Raw genomic sequence first — 25,648 nt, forward strand, 5'->3', positions numbered from 1 at the left:
CCCCTTAAATATTTGCCTTTTTTTTGTTTTGTTATAGCGGTAACAGAAATACGTAATTTGTAAATATTTCAACTATCTAGCTAGCGGAGTTCATGAGATGCAGTCTGGAGACAGACAAACAGCGAAGTCATTGCAATAGGGTCCCGTTTTAATCATTTGGTGTATTTTGGTTCCCGTTTTAACCGTTTCGTAAGGAACCCTAAAAGTTCCCCTTTTAGGGTTCCTTACGAAACGGTTACGAAACGGAAACCATCCACGACACCTAGTTAATCTTATTATAAGTTAAACAATAGTACTTAAGTTAAATCTTTATCTCATCAATATTATCTCAGACAAAAAAAGAAAACACAAACGAACGACCCCCATGAGTTTGCCAAAACACTGTAGCGTAAACGATAAGAAAGAAATCTGAAGAATATTTATGGCGATCTGTAGCATTCTTTTACGATTTGCGAACAATCTTTTTACGACGTCGGTGTAATGGGCGTGACATCTAATACGACAGTAATGATGGACCTTAATAAACGAACAGAAGTCGATTTTACTTCGTCGTAAAGCGGCGCCGAAATTGAGCACTCATCGATCGCTTCTAAGGGAAAAATTTGTTTAATAAAGTCAAGCCGAAGGATTTATTCCCCAAACTTGTTAAATGCTAAACAAAATGAATCCTTATTGTTTTCCGCTGCTGGATACAAAATGGTGAAATACAACCGGCCGAAGATTTATTCTATTTTTCCGCTTCATTTTTGGGGAATTTATTTTATTTTACACTTTTGTAACAAGAGATTGTGTTTCCATTAGAAATATGACATTATCGAATACGGAATATCTAATAACGTGTAAATATTATAATTTATTCTATCCGTGTTTCAAATATCTCTTCCTGAACGTTAAGCCTGTCTGTCGTAATATGGTCGTAATCGAAGATCAAACTTTTGCCTTGATCCGTCGGACACTGTTTGTCAAGTGTCAACATCTTTTAGATTGAGATCCGATACAAAAATTTGCCGTTTCCATATTTTATAACGATTTGAGACTATTTCCACTATATCAATTGAATTCCTTTCATCCAAATTGTTGCGAAAGTTAATTTCGTAGAACAATTGTACTCTCTTCTGAACCAAACAAAATATAGCTATTTAAAACATATATTGTATACAGAAAAGGTGTTTTATTTTAATTAATTAAAATAAATAAGCCGCCTAAGCGAACTATATGCATACTATAGATATAAGTATATACGAATATTATATATCTAAGCAAATATTCTCTCAAACCACAAACATGTCTACAAAGTAGCTACGTTACTTTTTCAGGCCACATTAGGCCTACCTAAGACCTATCCTACCTAGGACCTATCCTACCTAGGACCTATCCTACCTACGACCTATCCTACCTAGGACCTATCCTAGCCATGGACGCTTCGACATAATGTTATTATGTATAATACATATAAATATAGAAATAATATTATGTAGTAGTATGTAGATTAGGTTTTCGATAAAAAAACTTTCCTATATCCGTTTCCGTGTGAAATAAAGTATCGCCATATTATAAAAAATCTATCTTCATGTTCTAGCGTGTGGAGTCGTAAGAGATAGACATAGATTAGAAGTTATCATATTAATAAACATGGAGGTAGCACAGAACGTACGTGTTGAGATACTTTAAATTACCTGCATTTTTAAATCCACATACTATCTTATGCAATTCAAATATTATTATGGAGGTCCAATTTATGCTTTAATTTTATAAAACCATAAAAGAACCACTTATAAATACACATACAGTAAGCATTATACTTTTTTAGAAACATAATTTTTGCTTAAATAAAGTAAAATAATAATATACTCGTATAAGAAGCCTCTACTTTCATCGACATTCCTAGAATAAAATAAAAACTAAACTAACTACTCACCAATATAATTAAACTTTATAGTTTCATTCTTTGCACTTTTTCATGACAATTTAAAATAATGTTTCGAATAATTTTTATTTCTAACAAATTATAAAAAAATGAATTTATATTTTTAATTAAATAACCAATCATAGATAACGATAAGTTTGTTTTAGTAGGCTCTAACAAGGAACGCGTAGTCTCACAACAAATATACAAGCCCATATAGATACACCTCCCGACGGACCCCTAGCGCATGCTCCCTGGACATAGCATTATTTAAATCCTAAGTTTACGGATTTGAAATAATTAAATCCCACCAAAAACATTTTCATGTAAAAATGTTGACAAGACGAGAACATAATATAGTTCATGGTGTCAAAAAGTAGTGAGATCTCATGTAGAGCCAAGTTTTTAACCTTACATACTCAGCCCTAAATACTTGATAATATAATGTGACATCCGCACGAGGAGAATCTAAAAACTCTACACATTAGTCAAATCGGTGGCCTGGTCATTTTTAATTTTGTACCTAGCACAAGAAATGGTGGTATCTCATACTAACATCCACTCTCTATATCAAGGAGATGGGATAGGTTAGGTTGGGTTTGATATTATTTTTGTTGTTTCTGTACTAATAATATTGCCTGATCTCTCGCCGGTCGTGTCGGTCTTCCGTCCCACTGGGTTATGAGAGTAAAGGAATAGAGAGTGCTCTTGTGTACTGCGCACACACTTGGGCACAATAAAATTACTCCTGCGTAGCCGGCCTGGTTTAAATGAAAGCGGCCACCGTCACCGAAACCGGTGTGGGAGCTATTATTACTAATAATATTATGTTACATACCAAATTTCAGCTTTCTAAGACTTCAGGATGTACCCTAAAAACTTTGATGATCGATGAGTCAGTAACAAAATTGTAGGTTTTTGGACACTTATAAAATCTAAAGTATAATAGCTACGATCACGGACGTAAAAAAATTCGGACGTAGCATTACACTATAAAGAGGTGAAGCATGCAAGGTACGCTAATTTCGTTTTTTGTACACGTGACCGACACTCACACACGCAACTAGGTACTACAACCCGCTGTCATTGTACCATCGAGGAAGTTGATTCCTATGCAATTGGCAGAATTATTTGGTCGAATATGTCAATTCAATGTTAATTGTGATCTGTCAGCTGGGTTTGACGTAACACAACCAAACTACTTAGGTCCCCGATTTGCATAGAAATCAACTTCTCTGATAGTACATTGAGTGACGGCGCCAATGACACGCACACATCCTACACGGGCGGCCATAACTATGCTTCACTCGTGATTAGACTAGGTTACGTCCGTATTTTTTTTACGTCCAAAATTTGCGCATTTAATAATTATACTCATATCATTATATTTTTAAAAATTTGAACTATCTTGCATTACCCAAACCAAAATTATGAGGGTTCAAAAATACTACGAATCGTTTCCAGAAAAGCCCTTGCGCTTCGCATGGCTCGTCTTGGCGAGAGCACTACCGAGCACCCAGAATAATAGAATTTTATCAAACCCACTTGTTTAATAATTCTATTATTTCATTATCACTTTTTTAATGGGTGGATCTATATTAGAGGTCCATTTCTCCATCATAGAGCAATGTAGATATTCATAGGTCCCAATTGTTGAAATTGTATTATCGAGAAATCGCATGAGACGAAATTGACGCTTCCATTCCGGCGGTGTAAATTGAGCCCTAGGGTAGCATAGCAGTACATAATTAATATGTGATTTACTGTGACGCCGCGCCCGGCGCCGCTTGATATTTTGTATTGGCATTTCGTTACGTATGGTATCGATGTGAATTGAGCTTAAGTTTAGAAAGCTTGAGTGAGTCCTACAATTTAATTACTCACCGACCATAATTGTTACTTACTTACTTCACAAAATCCGGTACCTAATTCAATTAATTAAGTAAAGGTAATTAATTGTACTTTTCTTGCTATACAATGACCTAATTAATAATAGATGCTGTTTTCGCATGATACTTCTTATATTCTTTTCTACCAACTGTTCTTGTTGAATGGTTTGTAACAAAGTAGTTATACCACTTACTAAGATACAGTGTTAGATATAAGTGGTACAATATATTTAAAAGATATATATTATACTTTACAGTGCGTATATGTTCCTTATAATATAGAGTTCATTGTGAAAGTAGCAGCGCTGAAAGAGCAAAATATTATTTGTGATTTGTATGGGCAAGCGCCGCCGCCTCATAAATAATTTTTCCCCCGCGTCGCCCCCGCTCATTGCCCCGCGCCGCGAGTGACCGTACTGCAAAGATTTTATATGGGATAAAATATGTCATTGAAAAAAAAATTACACCCATTTTTTTTTTGGTTAAATGGACTCTCCTAATAATACCTAAGCCCTGAAAAAAATTTGACAGGAAGGTTTAATTCCACCCTGTATGGGAAGTGGGGACTGGGGTATACCCATACGCCTAAAGTATTATCACTTAGTTTTGTTACACCCTGTAACAATTGAATTTGAAAAATAACAAATCATTTTAAACGTATTGAAACAAAACACAAATAAAAATAAATACATTTATTGTTTAACATTTATTACAAGTATCACAAGCATAGATTTAATTTCCAAACTTCTTGGGCAAGTTGATATAGACAGACTTCTCTTCTAAGTACGCTTCCAAAGCCTTCGGTCCCATCTCTCTGCCCAGGCCAGACTGCTTGAAACCTCCGAATGGCGCTTGCGGACTCATGTGGAGGTATGTGTTAACCCTGTAGCGAATATAATTATTGATTAGATGCTAATTGTAAAGCAAAGAATATTTTTACATTTTAATATATGTACAACAAAGTTACCTATGTCTTCAAAAATAAAATAATTTCCTGCAAAAATGTTCCTATTTAATATTGATGTTCCCCAGTTTTCTCCCACAACTAATGCAATTAATCTAATATTTTCTTGAAGGTTCATCTTGGTCGAGGTTAAGGTACGTAGGTATTTGCACACACATACACTTAAATACATAAGCCCGCTTCTGACGTAGTAGGCTAAAAACTCTCGTACTCTCCAGCTGTCAAATGGCATTTTAATTGTGGGAGAGCCATGCTTCGGCACGAATAGGCCGGCTCGACCGGAGAAATACCACGTTCTCACAGAAAACCGGCGTGAAATAGCTTCGCTTTGTTTCGCCGAGTGAGTGAGTTTACCGGAGACTCAATCCCCTACCCTATTCCCTTCCCTACCCTCCCCTATTACCCTATTCCCTCTTAAAAGGCCGGCAACGCACCTGCAGCTTTTCTGATGCTGCGAGTGTCCATGGGTGACGGAAGTTGCTTTCCATCAGGTGACCCGTTTGCTCGTTTGCCCCCTTATTTCATAAAAAAGCGAGTATGGCAAAGTGGGCCTATCCGGCAAGTGCGTCATATAGCTATTTTTCCATACTGCTGATTGAAGATTTCCAATAATGTACCTACTTACTTCGCTATTTCAATTGAAAAAAAACACTGACCAAACAACACCAGCCTCGAGATGTTTGGAGAACTGGAGAGCGGTGTCCAGGCTGGTTGTGAAGATGCCCGCGGCCAGGCCGTACGTGGTGTTGTTGGCGCGTTCCAACACGTCGTCCACTGAATCGAACTTCAGTATGCTTTGGACTGGACCGAATATCTATAATTAAAAAAAGTGTAGCGGATGTGAAAAATATAATTTCATTTTATGGAGGTGATCAATGGAAAAGTCTTATAGAGCCCTTTTAGCCCTGCTGAAAATTTTCTTAGGAGCCCTACGCTTAGGTAAAGATTATATTGTGTGGGTGTGTAGATGAGTTTGATACAGATATTATAGTTTACTTATGTAGCTTTTAATGCCCGATTATTATTAAGATACTTTATTGACACTTCATTAATTATAGGAGACATAATATTAATATAATATTTATGTCGCAGACAACTGGTTTAAATAGCCGTTCAATCAAACAACTAGCCCTTTGACTGAACAACGCCATTCAATCACACGTCTAGCTTTTTAATTTAATATTTAAGTCGCTCAAAACGTTTGACACTACATCTGATTCAAAAGCCGCCGTTTGATTGAATTAGTTCAGCGCTCACCACCGCGGCGCTAGGTGCGTTTTGTTTACAATATGGCATCAACTAACCTGTGTTTTGTGATTGTATTAAGAAATTTTTCGTAAATATACGTTACAAGTATTATTAAAGAGACAGAAATTATGGGGCACATACTAATGAATCAAAATTTAAACTAATATTAGAGGAGAAATAACGGGACTATGAAATGCATCACCAAGTTATTGGCAATTGTATTCAAAATGAGTTAGAATACAATTAATCTGCTTGTAATCATTACGCTTGTGTAATAATACCACTAAGCTAATGGTCACCTTAGTTAATTTACCATTTAACCAGTTGGCTAAGCGTCATTTAGCTGTAGTGTTGAACGTTACAGTCAACAAGTCGGCTAAGCGACGCATAGCCGTGTGATTGAATGGTGTTGTTCAGTCAAAAGGCTAGCTGTTTGATAGAATGGCTTTTTTAACCAGTCGATTGCGACATTTATACAAGGTCGACTAGAATAATAATTATACTTAATTTTATCTTTGCCGCTGTCGCATAAATACAGTTTTTACACGACACAATATTATAGATGCGACTTTTAATAATGAATAATAATGAAGCAACGGACCGGAAACGCCATGTTTGATAAAAAAAAACCTATAATAATGTTACTATTTAATGTAAAAATAGTTCCGCAAAAGTCTTATATTTATTTTTTCGTAATTTACATTGATGACTCGTCATATTGGTCATGACTCATGCTGCACCCAGTTAAACAAGTATGATACAATATTGTGTAGCTTTGACCTTGACCTTCGAGAGAACTATCAATCAACGAAGTGGTGTTGCATCTTCAAAGTAACAGGCGCACTTTGGTACTACATATTAGAGAAGTTGATGCATGTTTTGTCAAACCCAACCGACTGATGACGACTAATGCTAAGTACTCCCATACGGTTTTGCTCGATAGTTTTATTCCGAATCGAAGGAAATGACATATTTGACATATTTAATTGCGCAAAACTGACAGCTCGAAGCGAGCCTTCGAGCTGTCAGTTTTGCGGTCCACACCGCACACGTGACACGGTGGTTATTGCTCGATTTGAAGTAAAACTATCAAGCAAAACAATATGTGAGTACTTAGCATTACATTAAGTTGACATAATCCGACCAATTACCAAATGGCGGGTCCGTCAGCTGCCTATGAATCAATTTCTTCGATGTTACTATCACATTTGGGACAAATGACAAATCCACTTTGTTTATCACAAAAATTGCCAACACTTACCTCTTCTTTTGCAATGGTCATGTTGTCTGTGACGTCAGCGAAGACAGTTGGCTCGATGTAGTACCCAGTGTTGCCGACTCTTTTGCCTCCAGTGAGAAGACGTGCGCCCTCCTTCTTACCCTTCTCAATGTAGCCTAGAACTTTCTTGAACATGTCCTCGTCGACCTGCGAAGTGCATACCCAGATGTTACATAGAGTCCATCCAATTATTAAGTAACAGCAACAGTAATAAAACAGTAATGAAAGGGGAGCGGGAATCATACCAAATAACTGACAACAGGTTGATGGCAATAAATAAAGTGTGACATGGGGGGCTAGTTCCAAAGACTTTAAGGCTGCCTTCGGCGCGACGCGTCGGCTGCAGTCGACTGCAGTCGGCGGCACGTGTCGGCGGCAGTCGACGGCAGTTGGCGGTACGTGTCGGCGGCAGTCGACGGCAGCCGGTGACAGTTTATCACGCTTGCAGTTGTGACGTAGCGCGTGAAGGTAAATGTCCACAGGTCGGTATCGTACGCAACGGACGTCTCTCATCAAACGGATAATTTTTTTACAGTACGTCCACTGTATCGGCAGCGTACGTATTACCGACTAGACAGTATGTTTATCTTCAAATTAGTCCAAACAAAGTTTCTAAGTCAAAATTTCTGCTTTTGACTATTCCACCCACACCCCCCTTTTGAGCATTCATTTACTAGACTATTCGATTATCCATACGCTGCCGATTCAGCGGAAGTAATGTGAAAAAATTATCCGTTTGATGCGAGACGTCCGTACGATATTGACCTGTGGCCGCTTACCTTTAGGCGGTACGTCACAACTGGGGGCCTACCACCACCTCTACTAAGCGACACCGTTTGACAGATAAGCAATAATTACTTTAACGTCAAGCTTAAAAAGTTGATATTTCACAGCGGATTTAACAATATTTTGCATTTTTTAGTGTTTTTTAGTAAAATTTTATTTGAAAAGTGAGTACGGTAATGTTATTGTAATCTAACAACAAAGCTTTCTGGAAACATGATCGTTTTAGGAAAGGTCGTGGTAGGCCCCCTGCAAGCGTCATAAATTGTTAACGGCTGCCATCGGCTACCGTCGACTGCCGTCAACTGCCGTCAACTGCCGCCGCCGACTGAGAGGAATAAATTTTTACCTGAGGGCCATGATGGGACTCTGGATCCATTGGGTTTCCAATTTTCAGTGTTTTAGCCATCTCAACAGCTTTCTCCACAAACTTATCGTATATTTTTGCGTGCACGTACAAGCGGGACGCAGCAACGCAAACCTGTCCTTGGTTCGCGAAGATACCATGGGCAGCATACGGAACAGCTATGTCCACTGCGAAATAATGATTTAAACACTACCTAGTACATATTTTTTTAAAAGAGTTATTTAGAATATGTTAAATGGAACCGTCTAACATGTCCAAGAGGTTCGATTATACGAGGTTTCGAAACAAACTAAATAAAATCATAAACACTGCGAGAAACAAGCAATGGAAAGGAATACAAGTAAAAATTGGAAGTTGTTTAATATTTGCACTAACTTTTCTAAAACTTTTACACAGGAAATAGAAAAAATTAAACATAATTGTAATGAAATTTTTTTTAGATCGAAATACTTATGTTAGGCCAAATTATAGTTCATTTCGATATAGGAAGGTAAATGCCATAGAGGCATAAGGCACCCGGTAGTGATCAAATACGGGTAACGGATTTAAAATGTATAATCAATGATTTAAGTAAAATTATTGCAAAATTTGTTAACATGTGTGTATCGCGAGGTATTTATCCTGATGAGCTCAAACGAGCAATTATAACACCGATTTATAAACAAGGAAGTCATTTGGACTATACAAATTACAGGCCAGTAGCTATTTTATCCGTAGTAAATAAAATTGTAGTTAAACAAATAACTGACTATTTAGAAAAAAATAATATTATTACAAACTGCCAACATGGATTTAGACCAAGAAGGAGTACAGATACCCTACTAATTGAGTCTACGGATTTTATTAATGAGCAGCTAAATGATAAAAATCAGATTTAAGCATTATTTATTGATTTTAAGAAGGCGTTTGATACTCTTGACCACAAACAGCTTTCAAAGGCAATAGAGGAATACGGTATCAGTGGGCCCACCAATAGTTCTTCAAGAGCTACTTGAAGAACAGGACGCTCTGCACCGTTGTCGATGATACAACGGGCGCAGATGCGGACATAACGTTGGGGGTGCCCACTGGTTCTGTATATGGTCCTTCTGGGTATACAATGCATGTAAATAGCATGCCTAATGTAGTACATATAGTAGGTTATACATGTATGCTGATGATACATGCCTGGTAGTAGTAGGTAAAAACTTGCAACTGATGGAAAGTCAATTGCAAAGTGATTTTGATAAAATAACAAAATTATAGGCCACGATAATGGGATATTACTAAACACCAGTAAAACTAAAGTTATGCATATATGCTCACCCCACAATCGATCGGTGGAACACAGATAATATAACTGTTTACATCAAAATAATAACTGTCATTGTAACGAATTGGAAGTGGTAAATAATATAATATATTTGGGTCTGATTATAGATAATAACTTTACTTGGAAGCCGCACATTGAATTAGTATGTAATAGATTGAGATTAGTACTCAGTAAATTTTATCTTTTAAAAAGAATATTAGATAAACATACCCTGCTTATGGTTTACTATGCTCTGGTGGAGTCTGTCATTAATAATTATGGACTAAATTGCTATGGGTTAACGTTTAAAACGTATATCTAAGAACAAATTAAAAATATACAAATAAGGTTTTTAAAAATAATGGTAGATAAATGAACAAAAAATATATACAAACACGACTATTGTAAACTATTCCAGGAATGTGAAATTATACCAGTAAGTGAAAAAGTGAAATATTTAATTGCGATAGAAACATATTATAGTCATAAATTTAAAATAAAGATAAAGCATAAATATAGTGTTAGAGAGTCGAAAAAAGGAAAATTAGAGCAAATAAAAGTAAATGATTATTATGGGGAAAGAACTAGGAAGTATATAGTGCCTAAATTATGTTATAAGTTTAAGATATTAAGAGAGGAAAAGAAAATAAAGTTTAAAAAGAAATTAAAACAAAAACTGAAAGAAATGCTTGGATATACTAAAAAAATTTAATAAAAAAATGTACTCTCATTCTCACACACAGACACCGACACACACAAACACCGACACACACACACACACACCACACACCACACACCACACACCACACACCACACACCACACACCACACACACACACACACACACACACACACACACACACACACACACACACACACACACACACACACACACACACACAAACACTTTTTAGTAAGTTCGTAATTATTGTTACTTGTTAGTATTATATTTTGTGTAATTATCATTGTATTACTGCAATTGCATGTAATTTTTGTGTTTGAGCGGAACGCCTACAAACTGCTTCTTCAGTTTGGCGTATTAATGTATACTGTAAAACAATTGTAATAAAGTGAATAAAGTATTTAAAAGAAAAAAAAGTTTTCCCTTGTCTGTCTCTATACATGCTTAGATCTTCAAAACTAAGCGAAAGATTTTCGGCGCAGATAGTTAGATGACGAGAAAAGACATAGGCTACTTTTAATTGAGCGTAAATACCTAGACTTCACGTTACGCGAACTAAGCCGCGTGAAACAGCTAGTACAAATAAGTACTAGAGTAGATAAAAAACGTTAAGAGCCTTGACCTTAACTTTAATGATACTCGTAATGACGCTCGTCAGCGTAGATGCACATCATAATTATGTTATGTTATCTTTGGTGTAGTATATGATCAAAGATTGTGATCAGAATATTATCGAATGATCTGATAGAAACGATTTAAAAATACACTGAACCTTGACAACAACAATCTTCTATAAAGCCCGTCACAGACGTAGCTATAATATATATATATATATATATATATATATATATATATATATATATATATATATATATATATATATATATATATCAATATACCGTACTATAATATATATTATAGTAGCTATCAGAAATATATATTATAGCTGAGTGTGCGGTCACGCGAAAATTAGTAAGTATAGAAAATATATAGTAATATGCCTAGCTATAAAAATATTAAGTAATATATATTATAGCTAAGTCTGTGACGGGCTTAAAGACCATCAAACTATTATCACTTACAGTTAGCGTCGTCCATAATAATCAGTGGGCTCTTTCCACCGAGTTCGAGAGTGACTCTCTTCAGGTTTGAAGCACCTGATGCTTGTTGTATCAGCTTTCCTACCTATCAACATTCCTTAATTATGATTACAAATTGCTTACAAAGTAAATGATATAGGTATCGTACTTGGTACTTACAAACACGTATGTAAATATGATAATCATAGTACAAAATTATGTGATCCGTAATGGTCAGCTGTTTTTGCAACGTGATGGGTCGATGCAATGTGATGCATTTAAACTTTAAAGTGACCCACTCAAATCCTTTAGTTTATTTACTACATTTTCTGTTAAACTATCGTTTAATTTAAGGTTAAAGGTACAATCATTAAAACTCTCTGAGTGCGGGCGATAGAGGAAATTACTTCTTACCTCAACAGATCCCGTGAAAGAGATCTTGGCAACATCTGGGTGTGAGGCCAGGGCTGCTCCAGCAGTGGGACCGAAACCGTTGACAACATTCAGCACTCCGGGAGGGAAACTCGCCTCCAAAGAGAGGGCGGCAAGAACCAACGCGGTGAGTGGAGTCTGCTCGGCCGGTTTCACTACAACCGTGCATCCTGTAATACAATTAGTTAAAGGGATTCTCCGTGACAAAATCTTATGTCCTTTTCCCGAAATTCAAAGTATGTTCTTTTCCCATGTAATATTTAATCAAAATCGATTAAATATTAGAAGTGAGGAGGGTAAAGACAGTCATATACTTCTTTTCTATCTTTATGTACTGAATAAAATATAATAGGTTGGGGAAAAAAGTCTTTTCGCATTATAGTATACAGTATGAACTTGTCATAAAATCTCTTGGGCTATACCAATAATAATTGTATCTGGTCAATTTTGGTATCATTAAAAAGTTTTAATTTTACAGAAGACAATAATTCCAAATTCAAATTAGGTAAATGTGAGATTTTATCATTTTCATATTTTGTTTTTTTAGGGTTCCGTACCCAAAGGGTAAAAAAGGAACCCTATTACTAAGACTTCGTTGTCAGTCCGTCTGTCTGTCTCCAGGCTGTATCTCAAGAACCGCTACAGCTAGACTTCTGAATTTTTTACAGATTGTGTATATCTGTTGCCGCTATAACAACAAATACTGAAAACAAAATAAAATTAATATTTAAGGGGGGCTCCCATACAACAAACGTAATTTTTTTCGGCCTTTTTTGCTCTATATCAATAGTAGCAAAAGGTAGGGAGTTGAATTTTTCACACTCTTTTGTTATAATATGTGTACCTACTTTAATATTAAATAATCTTATATCTATAAACGAGCAATTCTTGTATATATATATAAAATTGGAATCTGGGAATCGGCTCAAACGATTTTCATGAGTATATCCGTCTCTAACAAGTGAAGTCTCCATAAATCGATCTAGCTAGGAATCATTTTTAGAAAATGTCATTTTATTCGTGTTTTATCGAATACCGAGCAAAGCTCGGTCAAATAGCTAGTAATATTAAAATAAAATATAAATTTAAGGGTGGCTCCCATACGAAAACCCCAATTTTTAGCGTATTTTTGCTTTGTATCGGTACGGAATCTTCGTGCGCGAGTCCGACTCGCACTTGGCCAATTATTTATTGTTAAAATGAGTGATTCTAATGAAGAAATTCAATACATTTTAAAATTTTATTACAAAAAAGGTAAAAAATGTAAAAATGCAACACAATCCGCGAAAAAAAGACAAGCGCGAAGAACTGGGGGTTGACCACAAAATGGTTTTGGTGCATTTGAAAAAAGCTGGGTACACCAAAAAGCTCGATATTTGGGTGCCTCATGAGCTCACTGAAAGAAATCTAATGAACCGTGTACTCATTTGTGATTCTATAATACGACGTAATGAAAGCGAACCATTTTTGAAGAAGCTAATAACTGGTGATGAAAACTGGATCACGTACGACAAGAACTTGCGAAAAAGATCGTGGTCAAAGGCCGGTCAGGCTTCACAGACTGTGGCGAAACCCGGGTTAACTCGCAACAGGTCGATGCCATGTGTGTGGTGGCCAGTGGGATTGGAAGGGCATTATTAATTATGAACTGTTACCGTCAGGCAGGACCATCGATTCTGAACTGTACTGCGAACGACTGAAGAGCTTAAAGTAAGAAGTTGAGAGAAAGAGGCCGGAATTAATCAACAGAAGGGGTGTGGTTTTTCACTATGATAACGCTAGACCTAACACATCTTTAGTCACTCAGCAAAAATTACAGGAATTTGGCTAGGAGGTCTTAATGCATCCGCCGTATTGTCCTGCCCTTGCACCTTCAGATCTCCACCTGTTTCGGTCGCTGCAGAATACCTTAGGACTGTCAAAACCACTTGTCGCAGTTTTTTCATCAGAAGCCCCAACATTTTTATAGCAATGGGATCATGTCCCTACCAACAAGATGGCAAAAAGTTATCGAAAAAAATGGCACCTATATACTTCAGTCAATTGTAAATAAATTTTTAAAAAAAAGTAATTAAACCTTTTGAATTTTTATATAAAATGCGAAGAAACTTTTTCCCCAACCCCAAATAAATAAACTTTATGTAAAATAAAATATTCTTTTTAAAAAAGGGATTTCGTAAAAATCTAAAGACTAACATACCGCATAATACGTAAACTACTCGTAAACCAAAAGTAAGTATAAACATAGGTAAGTACAACTTTTGTTCCCAGGCCATCACAAAGTTCTTTGTATCAATTTTTCTTCTAGATGCCTAATGAAATCACCTAAATGCAAATTGATTTTAGACAGGAAAACTCACCTGCTGCTAATGCCGTCACAACTTTTGCTAAGAAAATGAATATAGGTCCATTCCAGGGTAGAATTAATCCACAAACGCCCACTGGCTGTTTCAAGGTGTAAGAGAAAACTTCACCATCTGAAATAGAACAATGTTTTACATAAGTTGATTGGAGAAATAATTTTAAATTTCGGATCGGTGCACTCCTGCTTGCTTAGCACGGGGATTAAAATTTGTTTCCGATCTTCGTAGACAAAATATAACTATAGTTTTTTTGATAAAAGATCCTACGTGTAAGTAAATAAGGTCGTAGATTCATTGTCAATGTTATTTTATTTTGAAGTGCATTTTGTGAACTGTTTTATTACCCATTGTTTAGCGTGGGAAAATTGATAATTCCACCCTCAAAGAATCTACATCGCCAAAGTGCTAGACAAATTGTGTAACATTTTACAAAATGTTTATAAATCCGAGCTCGCAAAACAATAGGTCGTAAAAGTTGCTCGAAAAACTTACATAAAAAATGATTATTGTTGCCGATGAATCTACGACCTTATTTACTTTAAATCAGGAACTATTTTCCAAGAAACTATAGTTATTTCTTGTTTTTATCTATTTCTTCTAGATCGACAATCCCCGTGCTAGGACAGCAGGTCGAAATATTACGTAAAGTATTTTATCTCAAAAATTATGTGTTTCACTCTCTTCTGAAATTCATCTCTTCCCAATACAAATTGTGAATTAAACTCTAGATTGATACCTGCACTAGTTGTAGCTCCCTCGACCTTATCCGCTAAACTTGCAATGTATCTCGCGCTACTGATGGCCATGCTAATGAACATCTGACGCGTCCTGCACAGTGTCCCATTGTCGAGGGTCTCCAACTCCGACAGATAGTCGAAGTCTCTTTCGATGAGGTCAACGAACTTGTTTATCAGTTTGGCTCTTTCCGAAGCGTTCATGAGTCTCCATGGGGAATTGCGATGGAAGGCTTTCTTAGCGGCGCTGACAGCAGCATCGATATCTGCCTGAAACAATTAAGAAATATTTTTTTTAATTTACGCGAATGTTTAAGATACTAACGGATTTTAAATAGTGGACCGAAATGTTGGGAATAAGAAAATATTAAAAATTACATAAAGGTTACTTCCCCGATACTCAAGAAATTAGAGCTGCATTTTAGATAATTTGTACATTGCGTCATGAATTTTACCTCCAAAAAAGTAGGAATGTAATAAAAAATCTCGTAAGCATAAATAAAATTTAAATGCACGGCCGGTAACGCACATACATAACAGCTCTTCTAATGTCCATACTTCACGGGCGATGGTAGTTGCTCTCCATCTGGTGGCCTATTTGCTCGTTTACCCCCTTATTAAAAAAATCGTACCTTATCACCCTCGGCGACTTTAGCGTTGACGGAGCCGTCATGGGGGTTGATGGTGGGGAAGGTCTTCCCCGACTTCGCGTCCACCCACTTATTGTCGATGAACAGCTGTAATCATGTAACACAATTAATTTTCATATTAGACAACGAGAATAATTTAAATTATGTGTTTAAGCCTATCGGTTTTAACACATAGTGTGTTATAATTTATAAAATAGGTTATAAACATATCAATTTAAGCAAAGCCCCTAGCCAAGAGGTTTATTTACCGCTTCTTTATTAAATCGTCGATCAAAATGTATGGAATTGACATTAGAAGAGTCGAACGTTAACTTCATACTTTGATCGGGGAATCGATAAAGATAACGTCTTAGCTAAAGGGCCAGCTTTTTTTTCAGAGTCGTCACTCGGAGGATCCTAAGATGGATCAAAATGAAATTCAGATCATCGTCCATAAAACCACAAAAGCCACGCTCTAAAATTCCCTTCTTGCCCCACTGTTACCCATATTTACTTCAACGTTGTTAAACAATAAGTACCTGGATGGCCAAGCTTTGCTCTATAGCAAACACTCATTGACTTCGTGTTACTTAATAACGCCATCTGCTGGTCGTTAAAACAATTAGTTGCTAACAAAATAGTATTATTATTCGCCAATAGATGTCAGGAAGAGTCATATTTTTCAGTTTATCGATTATCGAAAAAACACGAATAAAAAGACATTTTCTGAAAATGATTCCTAGCTAGATCGATTTATCGCCCCAGAAACCCCCTATATACTAAATTTCATGAATCTTATATATATATATATATATATATATATATATATATATATATATATGTGTGTATATATACAAGAATGCTTTAAAGATATAAGATTAAGGAACGTGTTCAAAATGGAACAATGACAATGGGAATGTAAATGTAATTAAACTTAATACTACAGGAAACTGTAGTGTACGCGTGAAAGCAAAATAATATTATGTTGAATTTTCACGTTTCATTTCTAAACAGAAATGCACGCAAAGAAACAAAATAGGTATAAAGTGTGTTCCACCCGTCGTTCCCCGCTGAGTCGCAGTGTGTTTGTATCGATACAAACGCATGTTCAAAGCACGTTACAATAGCGTTCAACTTGCATTTGTATCGATACAAACGCGCGTTTCATTTGCGTCAAAAAAACGTGTAATATCTGCCAAAACGCGATGAAAACGCGCACATGACGCGCGCAAAAAAAAAAAACGTCGTGTGGAAGGGCCCTAATATCTGCCAAAACGCGATAATAACGCGCAGGTGACGCGCGCATCAGAGACGCTCGTCGATAGCGCGTAAAAAAAAACGTCTTGTGGAAGGGCCCTAATATGCCTGTCATCGTCATAACAAACAGCTAAACCGGTTTTGATGCAAACTATTTTGTCCCAAGAAAAACTTGTGCAATGAATGAATTTCGACACTACGAAACTATTAAGTAATTAAAATATTTCCCACAGACCTTAGTGTATTTAACTTGAGGTGCCATCTGAATAAGTCGACAATAAAAATGGATCTAATCACGACACACTCTCACAACTCACAACACTTATCAAATGTGTTAAGAGTCGTTGGTCTTCCTATATATATACATTCCGTGTGAACAAGCTATCGTGTTTATCTGAGAGTTATCATTATTATCGGTAGCTAGTACAATAGTTTGAATATTTGTAAATATTGTGCTTAGTTTTATGTTTTATATTTTAGTTTTTTAATAGTCTCTAATTCAACAGCGTAAAGGTGAAAATTATACAAAAATATACATTATACATAATATACAAAAAATCTGCTGGTTAGGGTTCCGTTTTAGGGTTCTGTAATCAACAAAACTTAGTTTTTTTTTTAATGAAATAAGGGGGCAAACGAGCAAACGGGTCACCTGATGGAAAGCAACTTCCGTCGCCCATGGACACTCGCAGCATCAGTAGAGCTACAAGTGCGTTGCCGGCCTTTTAAGAGGGAATAGGGTAATAGGGGAGGGTAAGGAAGGGAATAGGGGATGGTAGGGAAGGGAATAGGGTAGGGGATTGGGCCTCCGGTAAACTCACTCACTCGGCGAAACACAGCGCAAGCGCTGTTTCACGCCAGTTTTCTGTGAGAACGTGGTATTTCTCCGGTCGACCCGGCACATGCGTGCCGTTGATGACGGTAACCTAAAACGGAAACTGTCTGTCTGTCTCTCTGTCTGTCTGAGTTGTTCTGTGAAAATTTCGACACTCTAGCTTTACAATGTTTTTAGTATTTGTTGTTATAGCGGCAACAGATATACACAATCTGTAAAAATTTCAGAAGTCTAGCTGTAGCGGTTCTTGAGTTATAGCCTGGAGACAGACAGACGGACAGACAACGAAGTCTTACTACCTAATAGGTTCCCGTTTTTACCCTTTGGGTACGGTACCCTAAACAAATTTGATCACCTTGCAATTTGCATAGTAGGTATAAATATTTTTTAAGGGCAGGTAAAAAATTGAATGGGTGAAATACGAATAGCAGACATCACAATATAATAAACACTAAAATTATTCAATAGTCATTATGACCAATCAGCCTGGCCAAAACAAATCTATCTTGTTGCTTTAAAATTTGCTGATTCATTGTGATTCTTAAATCAACAGTAGGTACTCGTAGGTACCTAGATAAGAGTAATATCTATTATACGTTACATATTATTATCTTATATCTTTAAACGAGCAATTCTTGTATATCTATACTTATTATAAAACAAGGTCACTTTTTTCCCTCATGTGAGTCATGTCCCTTTGTTCCCTTTAAAACTACGCAACGGATTTTGATGATTCTTTCAGTGTTAGATAGCCCATTTATCGAGGAAGGCTATAGGATATATATAGCAAAGAAATAGAAGAAAATGTGGGAAAAAAGGGGAAAATTATTTGAAATAGCTAACCTGGACGCGCTAATCTCCGGAACTACTGGTCCGATTTAAAGAAATTGAGAAAGGCTATAGGCTATATATTTTTTAACCGACTTCCAAAAAACGAGGAGGTTATATGTTCGGCTGTGGATATATATTTTTTTTGTATGTTCAACGACTACTCCGCCGTTTGTGAAAGAAATTTTCGAAATTTTTTGTTTTGTTAATTGTTGTGAAAATGGGACCAAATTGGAGTGAAACCTAATACGGTTTCACTCCAATTTGGTCCCATTTTCACAAAAGTGGTGACCTGATGATAGGAACCATGAGTAATCAAGGGAACTCCTCGAAATTTATATGGAAACATATGGTGATTTTGGTTTTATGAGAAGCATCCTAAGCATATGCTACCAAAACGCAAGATTTCGCAACGAGGTATTCTATGGTTCCGAAGATACTAAGAGAACTCCGGATTCCTTATAGATACAAGTTTGGGGGTTTCGGCGCTGTTTTAAGAACTGAAAGCATATGCTACTATGCAAATTACATTCATCATCATCATCATCATCATTACCACGACAGGGTCACAAATGTCACCAAAATTACATACATAACAAATTTAACCTTAACTCCAGAGCGTAAGGCACACATTTGACATTACTTCTGAGAAGTAAGTTGCTTCGATAATAGGCGGCCGAGCCGACAGATAACCAACGTTTATCCTATACATAACTTTATTGTATCATTAGCTAATGAAAGTTTAACTGGTAACTTCAGAAACAGGGCATTAGAATCAGGGGCGGCTTTCCTTTGGACTAGTATAGTATCCCAAATGATCCTCTTCCTATAGTCATATTCCTCATGTCAGAGGGTCGTGACTTCTCCATTCTATGACATTCCTCCTAATAATGTTACGCCAGCTTTTTTTCCTATTTTTGGCCACTCGAAAAGCCTTGTAGACATTGGACACATTAATTGGGATGTGAATTTAATAGGAACAGTCCCAATCGTTAGCCCTAATGATTGGGACTGCGGCCCGAGGTCTTTCTCCCTCAGTCTCGCCAGTGACTATTTTAAACTTATCTCCTTTCTTTCTGGCTATGTACTCGTATCCATAGTATTGTAAGATATATTGAGGCAGGTGATTTAGAGCCTTGTTTTTATGTTTAGCTTAGCCAGGATGGACGCGTTAGTTCTGAAAGAAGTCCATGAAATTGGACACATTTTCCTTATCGAAGGCGTCCTATGTTGTGTCTGCAGTTTATAGAATTCAGAGTCCATGTCATGGATCCGTAAAAGAATATGGAAAATACTAAAATATGAACAAGTTTCGTTTTATTTTTTAAGAAATCTTTTTGTCACGCCAGATTTTACACTCTAGTAGGTTTTTTAGCACTCTTAGCCATCCCAATTCTTCTACGGATATCTTGTTCACAGGAGCCATTTTTTGTAATAGTGGACTCAACAGGCCTTCAGAACAATCCGCAACATGAAATAATATACCTGTTACCTAGCAATGGTTTATGGTTTTCTAGATGATGCCCGCAACTCCTAACGCCAAAAATTCGTTTGTTTTGCGAATACCGTATATTTTACCGGTATATAAAGTATCCTTTGTCCTTTTCCAGGACTCCCAAGTATCTTCATACCAAATTTCAGGAAAATCAATCGATTTTCCTCGTTTGGGTCTGAAGAAGTAACGACAGAGACACATTTTCGCATTTATTATAATATTAGTATTGAAGTATGGATTGTAATGAATACTTATCTCATATTTTAAGTTATACAGCATATCATATAGATTTTTAAGAATGTTAGAAAATTCCATTATTTCACAGAGCAGACCTTTTTTATTATTGATGCTTTGCAAGCCAACTTAGCTGATTACATACTATATTTTAGCACTTTTTTGCACATCATTAGTATCAATCATGTCAACGACCTATTTAAAACACACTTTTGAAGGTAAGCATATATTTTCTTGAAACAATAATTAATAATAATTCATTTTCTCAAACCTACTATAAATTCGAATTTGGTTTTTCCGCTGTAAATGAAGATATGTCTTACATACCGTACAAAAACGTTAAAGAAGTCCCCTGTATAGTATGGTAAGTAAACGTTACTATATTTTACCAAGGAAAATTTTCAACGTAAACTGTGGTTAGTGTTAGTTGCAATAATTTTCGTTGTAGATTTTCCAAAGAATAATATCGCAACAACAATTTTAGCAAAACCAAACATATAATATAGTATTTTAATGCATAAGTTAATACCTAACACTATTGTTGTTGCTCATGCCAAATTTCATAACAATCGGTTGAAAAATGAAGTCGTGGTTCAAATTTGCAACTTCAAACGCTCCTCCTCTAAAGTTGTCTTTTTGATGTTACGATAGTCTACCTAGGAGCAGTCGATATGCGTCCGCGCGTAAGCACGGTTTCGCCGCTAAACCACAAGATCACAAGCAAATGTACTTTTGACGGCGCCCTTGCGGTCGCACCGGGCGCCGTGCAGCCTACGCTCTTCGTGCCTCCTTCTTATGGGATCTGCGTATTAATTTGCTTCCCGCTCTCTTTGTGCAGCCTCCGTTTGCAACAACAGTTTTGCAGAGAGTATAAGCTACTGCCTCCCAATAAGTAGTAAGGTCCAATCCAAGTACTATGCAAAACTCAGCCCAAGCAGAGCGTTCAATCGTCTTTCTCATGTAGTAGTGGCACTTAGGCGATGGTTTCCTCCTGTCCGTATGGTCCAGGTAGTGACCGAAGGGGCGCCTCATAAATCATAATCAAGGACCAAACCCAAGCACTGCATTTCAACGCCGATCGGCACACTCTCCTCCACATCTCTGCGATGCGCAGTGATGCTTTCGCGGGGGCGGTGCTTCCGGGGCCCATAGAAAAAGCATGGCCTATGTCTTTTCGACTGCGACTCGTAGCCCTAATGCTTCTATAAGCGCCACAACCTCACCTACTCTCGCCAGGCGTATTGTCTCCTCAAAACTGTCTCCGTGGGCCAGCATGTATGTGTCATCTGGATAACAGACCAAATCGGTTGACAATTATTTGAAAGGGCTTATTTGAACCCTTTCAAATAATTTCCCCCGTTTTTTCCACATTTTCCTCTATTTCTTCGCTTTTATTAGTCTTACCGTGATAAAATATAGCCTATAGCCTTTCTCGATAAATGGGCTATCTAACACTGAAAGAATTTTTCAAATCGGACCAGTAGTTCCTGAGATTAGCGCGTTCAAATAAGCCCTTTCAAATAATTTTCAACCGATTTTTTCCACACTTTCCTCTATTTCTTCGCTCTTATTAGTATTAGCGTGATAAAATATGGCCTGTAGCCTTCCTCGATAAATGGGCTATCTAATACTGAAAGAATTTTTCAAATCGGACCAGTAGTTCCTGAGATTAGCGCGTTCAAACAAACAAACAAACTAACAAACTCTTCCGCTTTATAATATTAGTATAGATGACCTTAACGTGCAATTAATTACTACAATAAATCAATAGACACATTTCAACATTTTCTAAATTAACTGCATACATACTGATACATTATAATATTTTCCATGAAATAATAATCTATCTTTTTCATATTATTATAGTTTAAGTTGTAAATTATTATACAAACTAGCTGTTGCCCGCGACTTCGTCCGCGTTAGCATAGTAGATCACATCCCTAATAATTATTTATTGTACAAAAATATTCAATATTATACAGAATTGACTTTCCTACGATTTTATTATTTAAATGATGTTATTATTGTTTTTACCTTGGAAGTCGGTTTTAATTTTTTGTTAAAAATAATAATTTCATTCTATTTAGTTACCTAGTAAACTATCGCGTACTATACGTAAAATAAATTATAAGCAAAAAACTTTTTGAAAAAAAGCTTTTATTTAAATGCTTACTTTAAAAAGAAGAAAATAAATTTCCCCTTTAAAATTCTAACTATCAAGTTGTAACCTCAATATATTATACAATTTGCATGATAATAAAAGCTTGTCGCGTGATTTGTTAATAACTGAGTAAACTGATATTATATTTTTTTTTATTAAAGTAATTAAATATTGACACATTGTTAAGTCTCGCGACAAGCTTTTATTATAATGCAAATTGTATAATATATTGAGGTTACAACTTAATAGTTAGAATTTTAAAGGGGAAATTTATTTTCTTCTTTTTAAAGTAAGCATTTAAATAAAAGCTTTTTTTTCAAAAAGTTTTTTGCTTATAATTTATTTTTTGTTTTTTTAGTTAGGTATATCTCTGATTAGATTTTTATCTCTCTGACTAGATTTCTTAAATCTGCTTGATTGTATTTTGTTTTGTTTCAAGAATTTGGTAAATCTGATTGACTTAATTGAAGTCTTTAAGAAATCGTACTTAATTTTAAACGTAAACGAATTAATCGATGAACGGGAACAACTATAAACTAAAGTCCACGCGGACGAAGTCGCGGGCAACAGCTAGTTAACTATAATAATTTATGTATGGAAATGTAGTAAATGAAAAACTTTTCATTAATTTCAGATTTTTAGGTCCCTGTACTAGTTTGCAACATTTTAGTCTGCAGGCAATGGTTGTTAAGGAGACTTAAGGAGGAGGAGGGGAGTTTTTGAAAGAATGTGAAAGAGTGATGTTGTGTTTTTATATTATTTTCCTAAAATTGTGTTATCTGGGTTTTTAATGTGTAATATTGGTAGGATATTAACCATTAAATATTCGTTATCGTGCACAAGTGTAGGAGAGTGATGTAATAACCAAAAACGTGCTCTTTTGTGTTCCCTCCAAAACTCCATCAAAAGTTCCAGTAAAGCGTCCTACCACTTTACTGAATCGACCGACTTGACTTCTTGACTGTATTGACTTTATACTTAGACTTTGACTAGACTTTAGACCTGACTGACCTGACGATAATATAGAAAAAATTGTATAAAGAATATTGTTTTCCCGCCATAATATTATACTCGACACTGGCCATGGTTATAGCCGAAGTGCCATTATATAAAAATAAAATAAAAAGGAGGAGGAGAAGGAAGGTATGGGGTTATGAGAGGTGCGGCCACTAAGGGAAAATCCTCTGATCAAGTGAGGTGGTATACAGCTGGCCTGAGCCCACGCGATAGATTTCAGCTGTCGTATGTACAGGGTGTAACAAAACAAAGTAATAATACCTATGTGGGTATGTATAAAGATGCGCGTCCACTGGATCGGAATCGGAGCGTACGCAGCGGACGGATTTGTTGCCTAAGCCTTGTGGATTAAATCTGTTTTATTGTTTTGTGTTTATTTAGCTATATACAATAATTTTTATTGAAATAAAACATTTATTTGAGGTCATTTCTTTTTTTTTTAGTTTTTGGTATGTTTAGAGTGGAAGGTTTTGCACTTAAAAATTTTAACTTTAGTTTCAATTTAAAAAAATAATAAATGTTAATTTTTTTTCTTCTTAGTCCGACCTCTTGTTACGTAGCAGGGTTGCCAGATTGGGCGACAAGTAGCCAATTGGGCTATTTTGCGGTCCTGCGCGGCTACAAAAAATTTGGAATGGCGACTTATCGCCTGTTGGGCGACACGGTTTTTTACTTATCGCCTATTGGGCTACTGCCTACTATTGTATTTTCGTGAACGCGGCCATAATATCAACGAACGCAGCGATGCGTTGTCTATGCGCGGCCACTTTCACTCATAATCTGTGGTTCGCCGCGTGGGTGGCTGTTGAATATCATTCTGTTCAGGAGCAGAGAGAGCTCCGGTAGGAGTGTTAGTGTTCTGTGAGAGAGAGGCAGTAGATATCATAGATAATCTATACTAATATTATAAATGCGAAAGTATCTCTGTCTGTCTGTCTGTCTGTCTCGCTTTCACGCCAAAACTACCGAACCGATTGTAATGAAATTTTGTATACAGATAGTCTAAAGCCTAAGAAAGGACATAGGCTACTTTTTTACTGGAAAAAAGGGTTGTAAGAGGGTGAAATTATACGAAAATTTGTTCAAATTAAGTTAGTTCCAAAAATTCATACTAGATGGCGCCTTACGTCTCTTACATCGCGCTAACGCTTGCCCAACATCTTTCTATAAGAGGTGGTATCATCGTGAATTTGAGTTTCGATTTTTTTCGATTGTTATTTCTTTTTTACATTATTTAATAAGTCAGTACTTTATATTATATTATATATACAGTGACGTAACCTTAAACCTATCAATGATAAATAGTTTATGGGTAAAGTTGTGTAATTGGAGGGCTAAATAAGCTTTAAAATTTGGCATAATATATTATAAAGTTTAATTAAAAAAAATGAAATATTATGTGCACACTGCACAGCTGTTTTGATTTAAGGGGTACCAGGCTTTTTTTTATAAAAGCTTTTGACACCAATTTTGTTGACATCGCGCGCTATAAACTGAAGTCCACGCGGACGAAGTCGCGGGCAACAGCTAGTACATATATATACTGAGTAGATATGTTGGATCGTAATTTGCTCGACACCATCCAACGTTTTGCAGCAGATGACGATTAATATGCATAAAACATTTTTTATTTGTAAATACATAATTTTAAAATAAATACTATGAATTATAGATTTTCATTGCTAAATGTCACTTTTATAGTTGGGAAAAAAACCCCAAAAAATAAAAACAACTCGTTACCACTAATGCAAATTTACAAGTATCCAATTAAACCAAGAATCTTATGTTATATTATATAAGCTTCTTGAATAAAACGAAGCAAGTCTCAAAATATTGATAAAATTACATGTAAATACATAACTCTAATGTAATAGAACAGTAGCATATAATATTATTCATACGTTTTATTGACATTACGTTTAATTACCGTGTTTCTTTTTTATTGGGCTACTTTGGGCTATCTTTTTATCGCGAAGTGGCGATTTGATCGGTCTTTGATCTGGCAACCCTGTTACGTAGTATACATGACAATTGACAATTGTGATTTGTGAATTGACATTCTCTTTGCACTTTGCAGTACCTAATCTGTGATCACTTGCGAAAGTACCTAGTTGTACATACTGTTTCAATATTTTATTTTATTTATTTAAACTAAAAACTTCTCCATCATTTATGT

General features: G+C 36.0%; 1 protein-coding gene across 1 annotated transcript; it reads right to left on the reverse strand.

Annotated features, from left to right (window-relative positions):
• Nucleotides 1-4,469: 4,469 nt before the first annotated feature.
• LOC121727004 (retinal dehydrogenase 1-like) lies at nt 4,470-17,252 on the reverse strand. The gene is made up of 10 exons (XM_042114670.1): nt 17,138-17,252; nt 15,649-15,753; nt 15,019-15,286; nt 14,280-14,396; nt 11,902-12,089; nt 11,491-11,593; nt 8,419-8,603; nt 7,269-7,433; nt 5,416-5,573; nt 4,470-4,678 (listed from the first exon to the last, which is right to left on the reverse strand). The coding sequence occupies exons 1-10, from the start codon at nt 17,162-17,164 to the stop codon at nt 4,528-4,530; spliced, it is 1,467 nt and encodes a 488-aa protein (XP_041970604.1). The 5' UTR covers nt 17,165-17,252; the 3' UTR covers nt 4,470-4,527.
• Nucleotides 17,253-25,648: the final 8,396 nt, after the last annotated feature.

The sequence above is a fragment of the Aricia agestis genome, chromosome 5, assembly GCF_905147365.1.
Source record: "Aricia agestis chromosome 5, ilAriAges1.1, whole genome shotgun sequence".
In the NCBI taxonomy this organism is placed as follows: domain Eukaryota; kingdom Metazoa; phylum Arthropoda; class Insecta; order Lepidoptera; family Lycaenidae; genus Aricia; species Aricia agestis.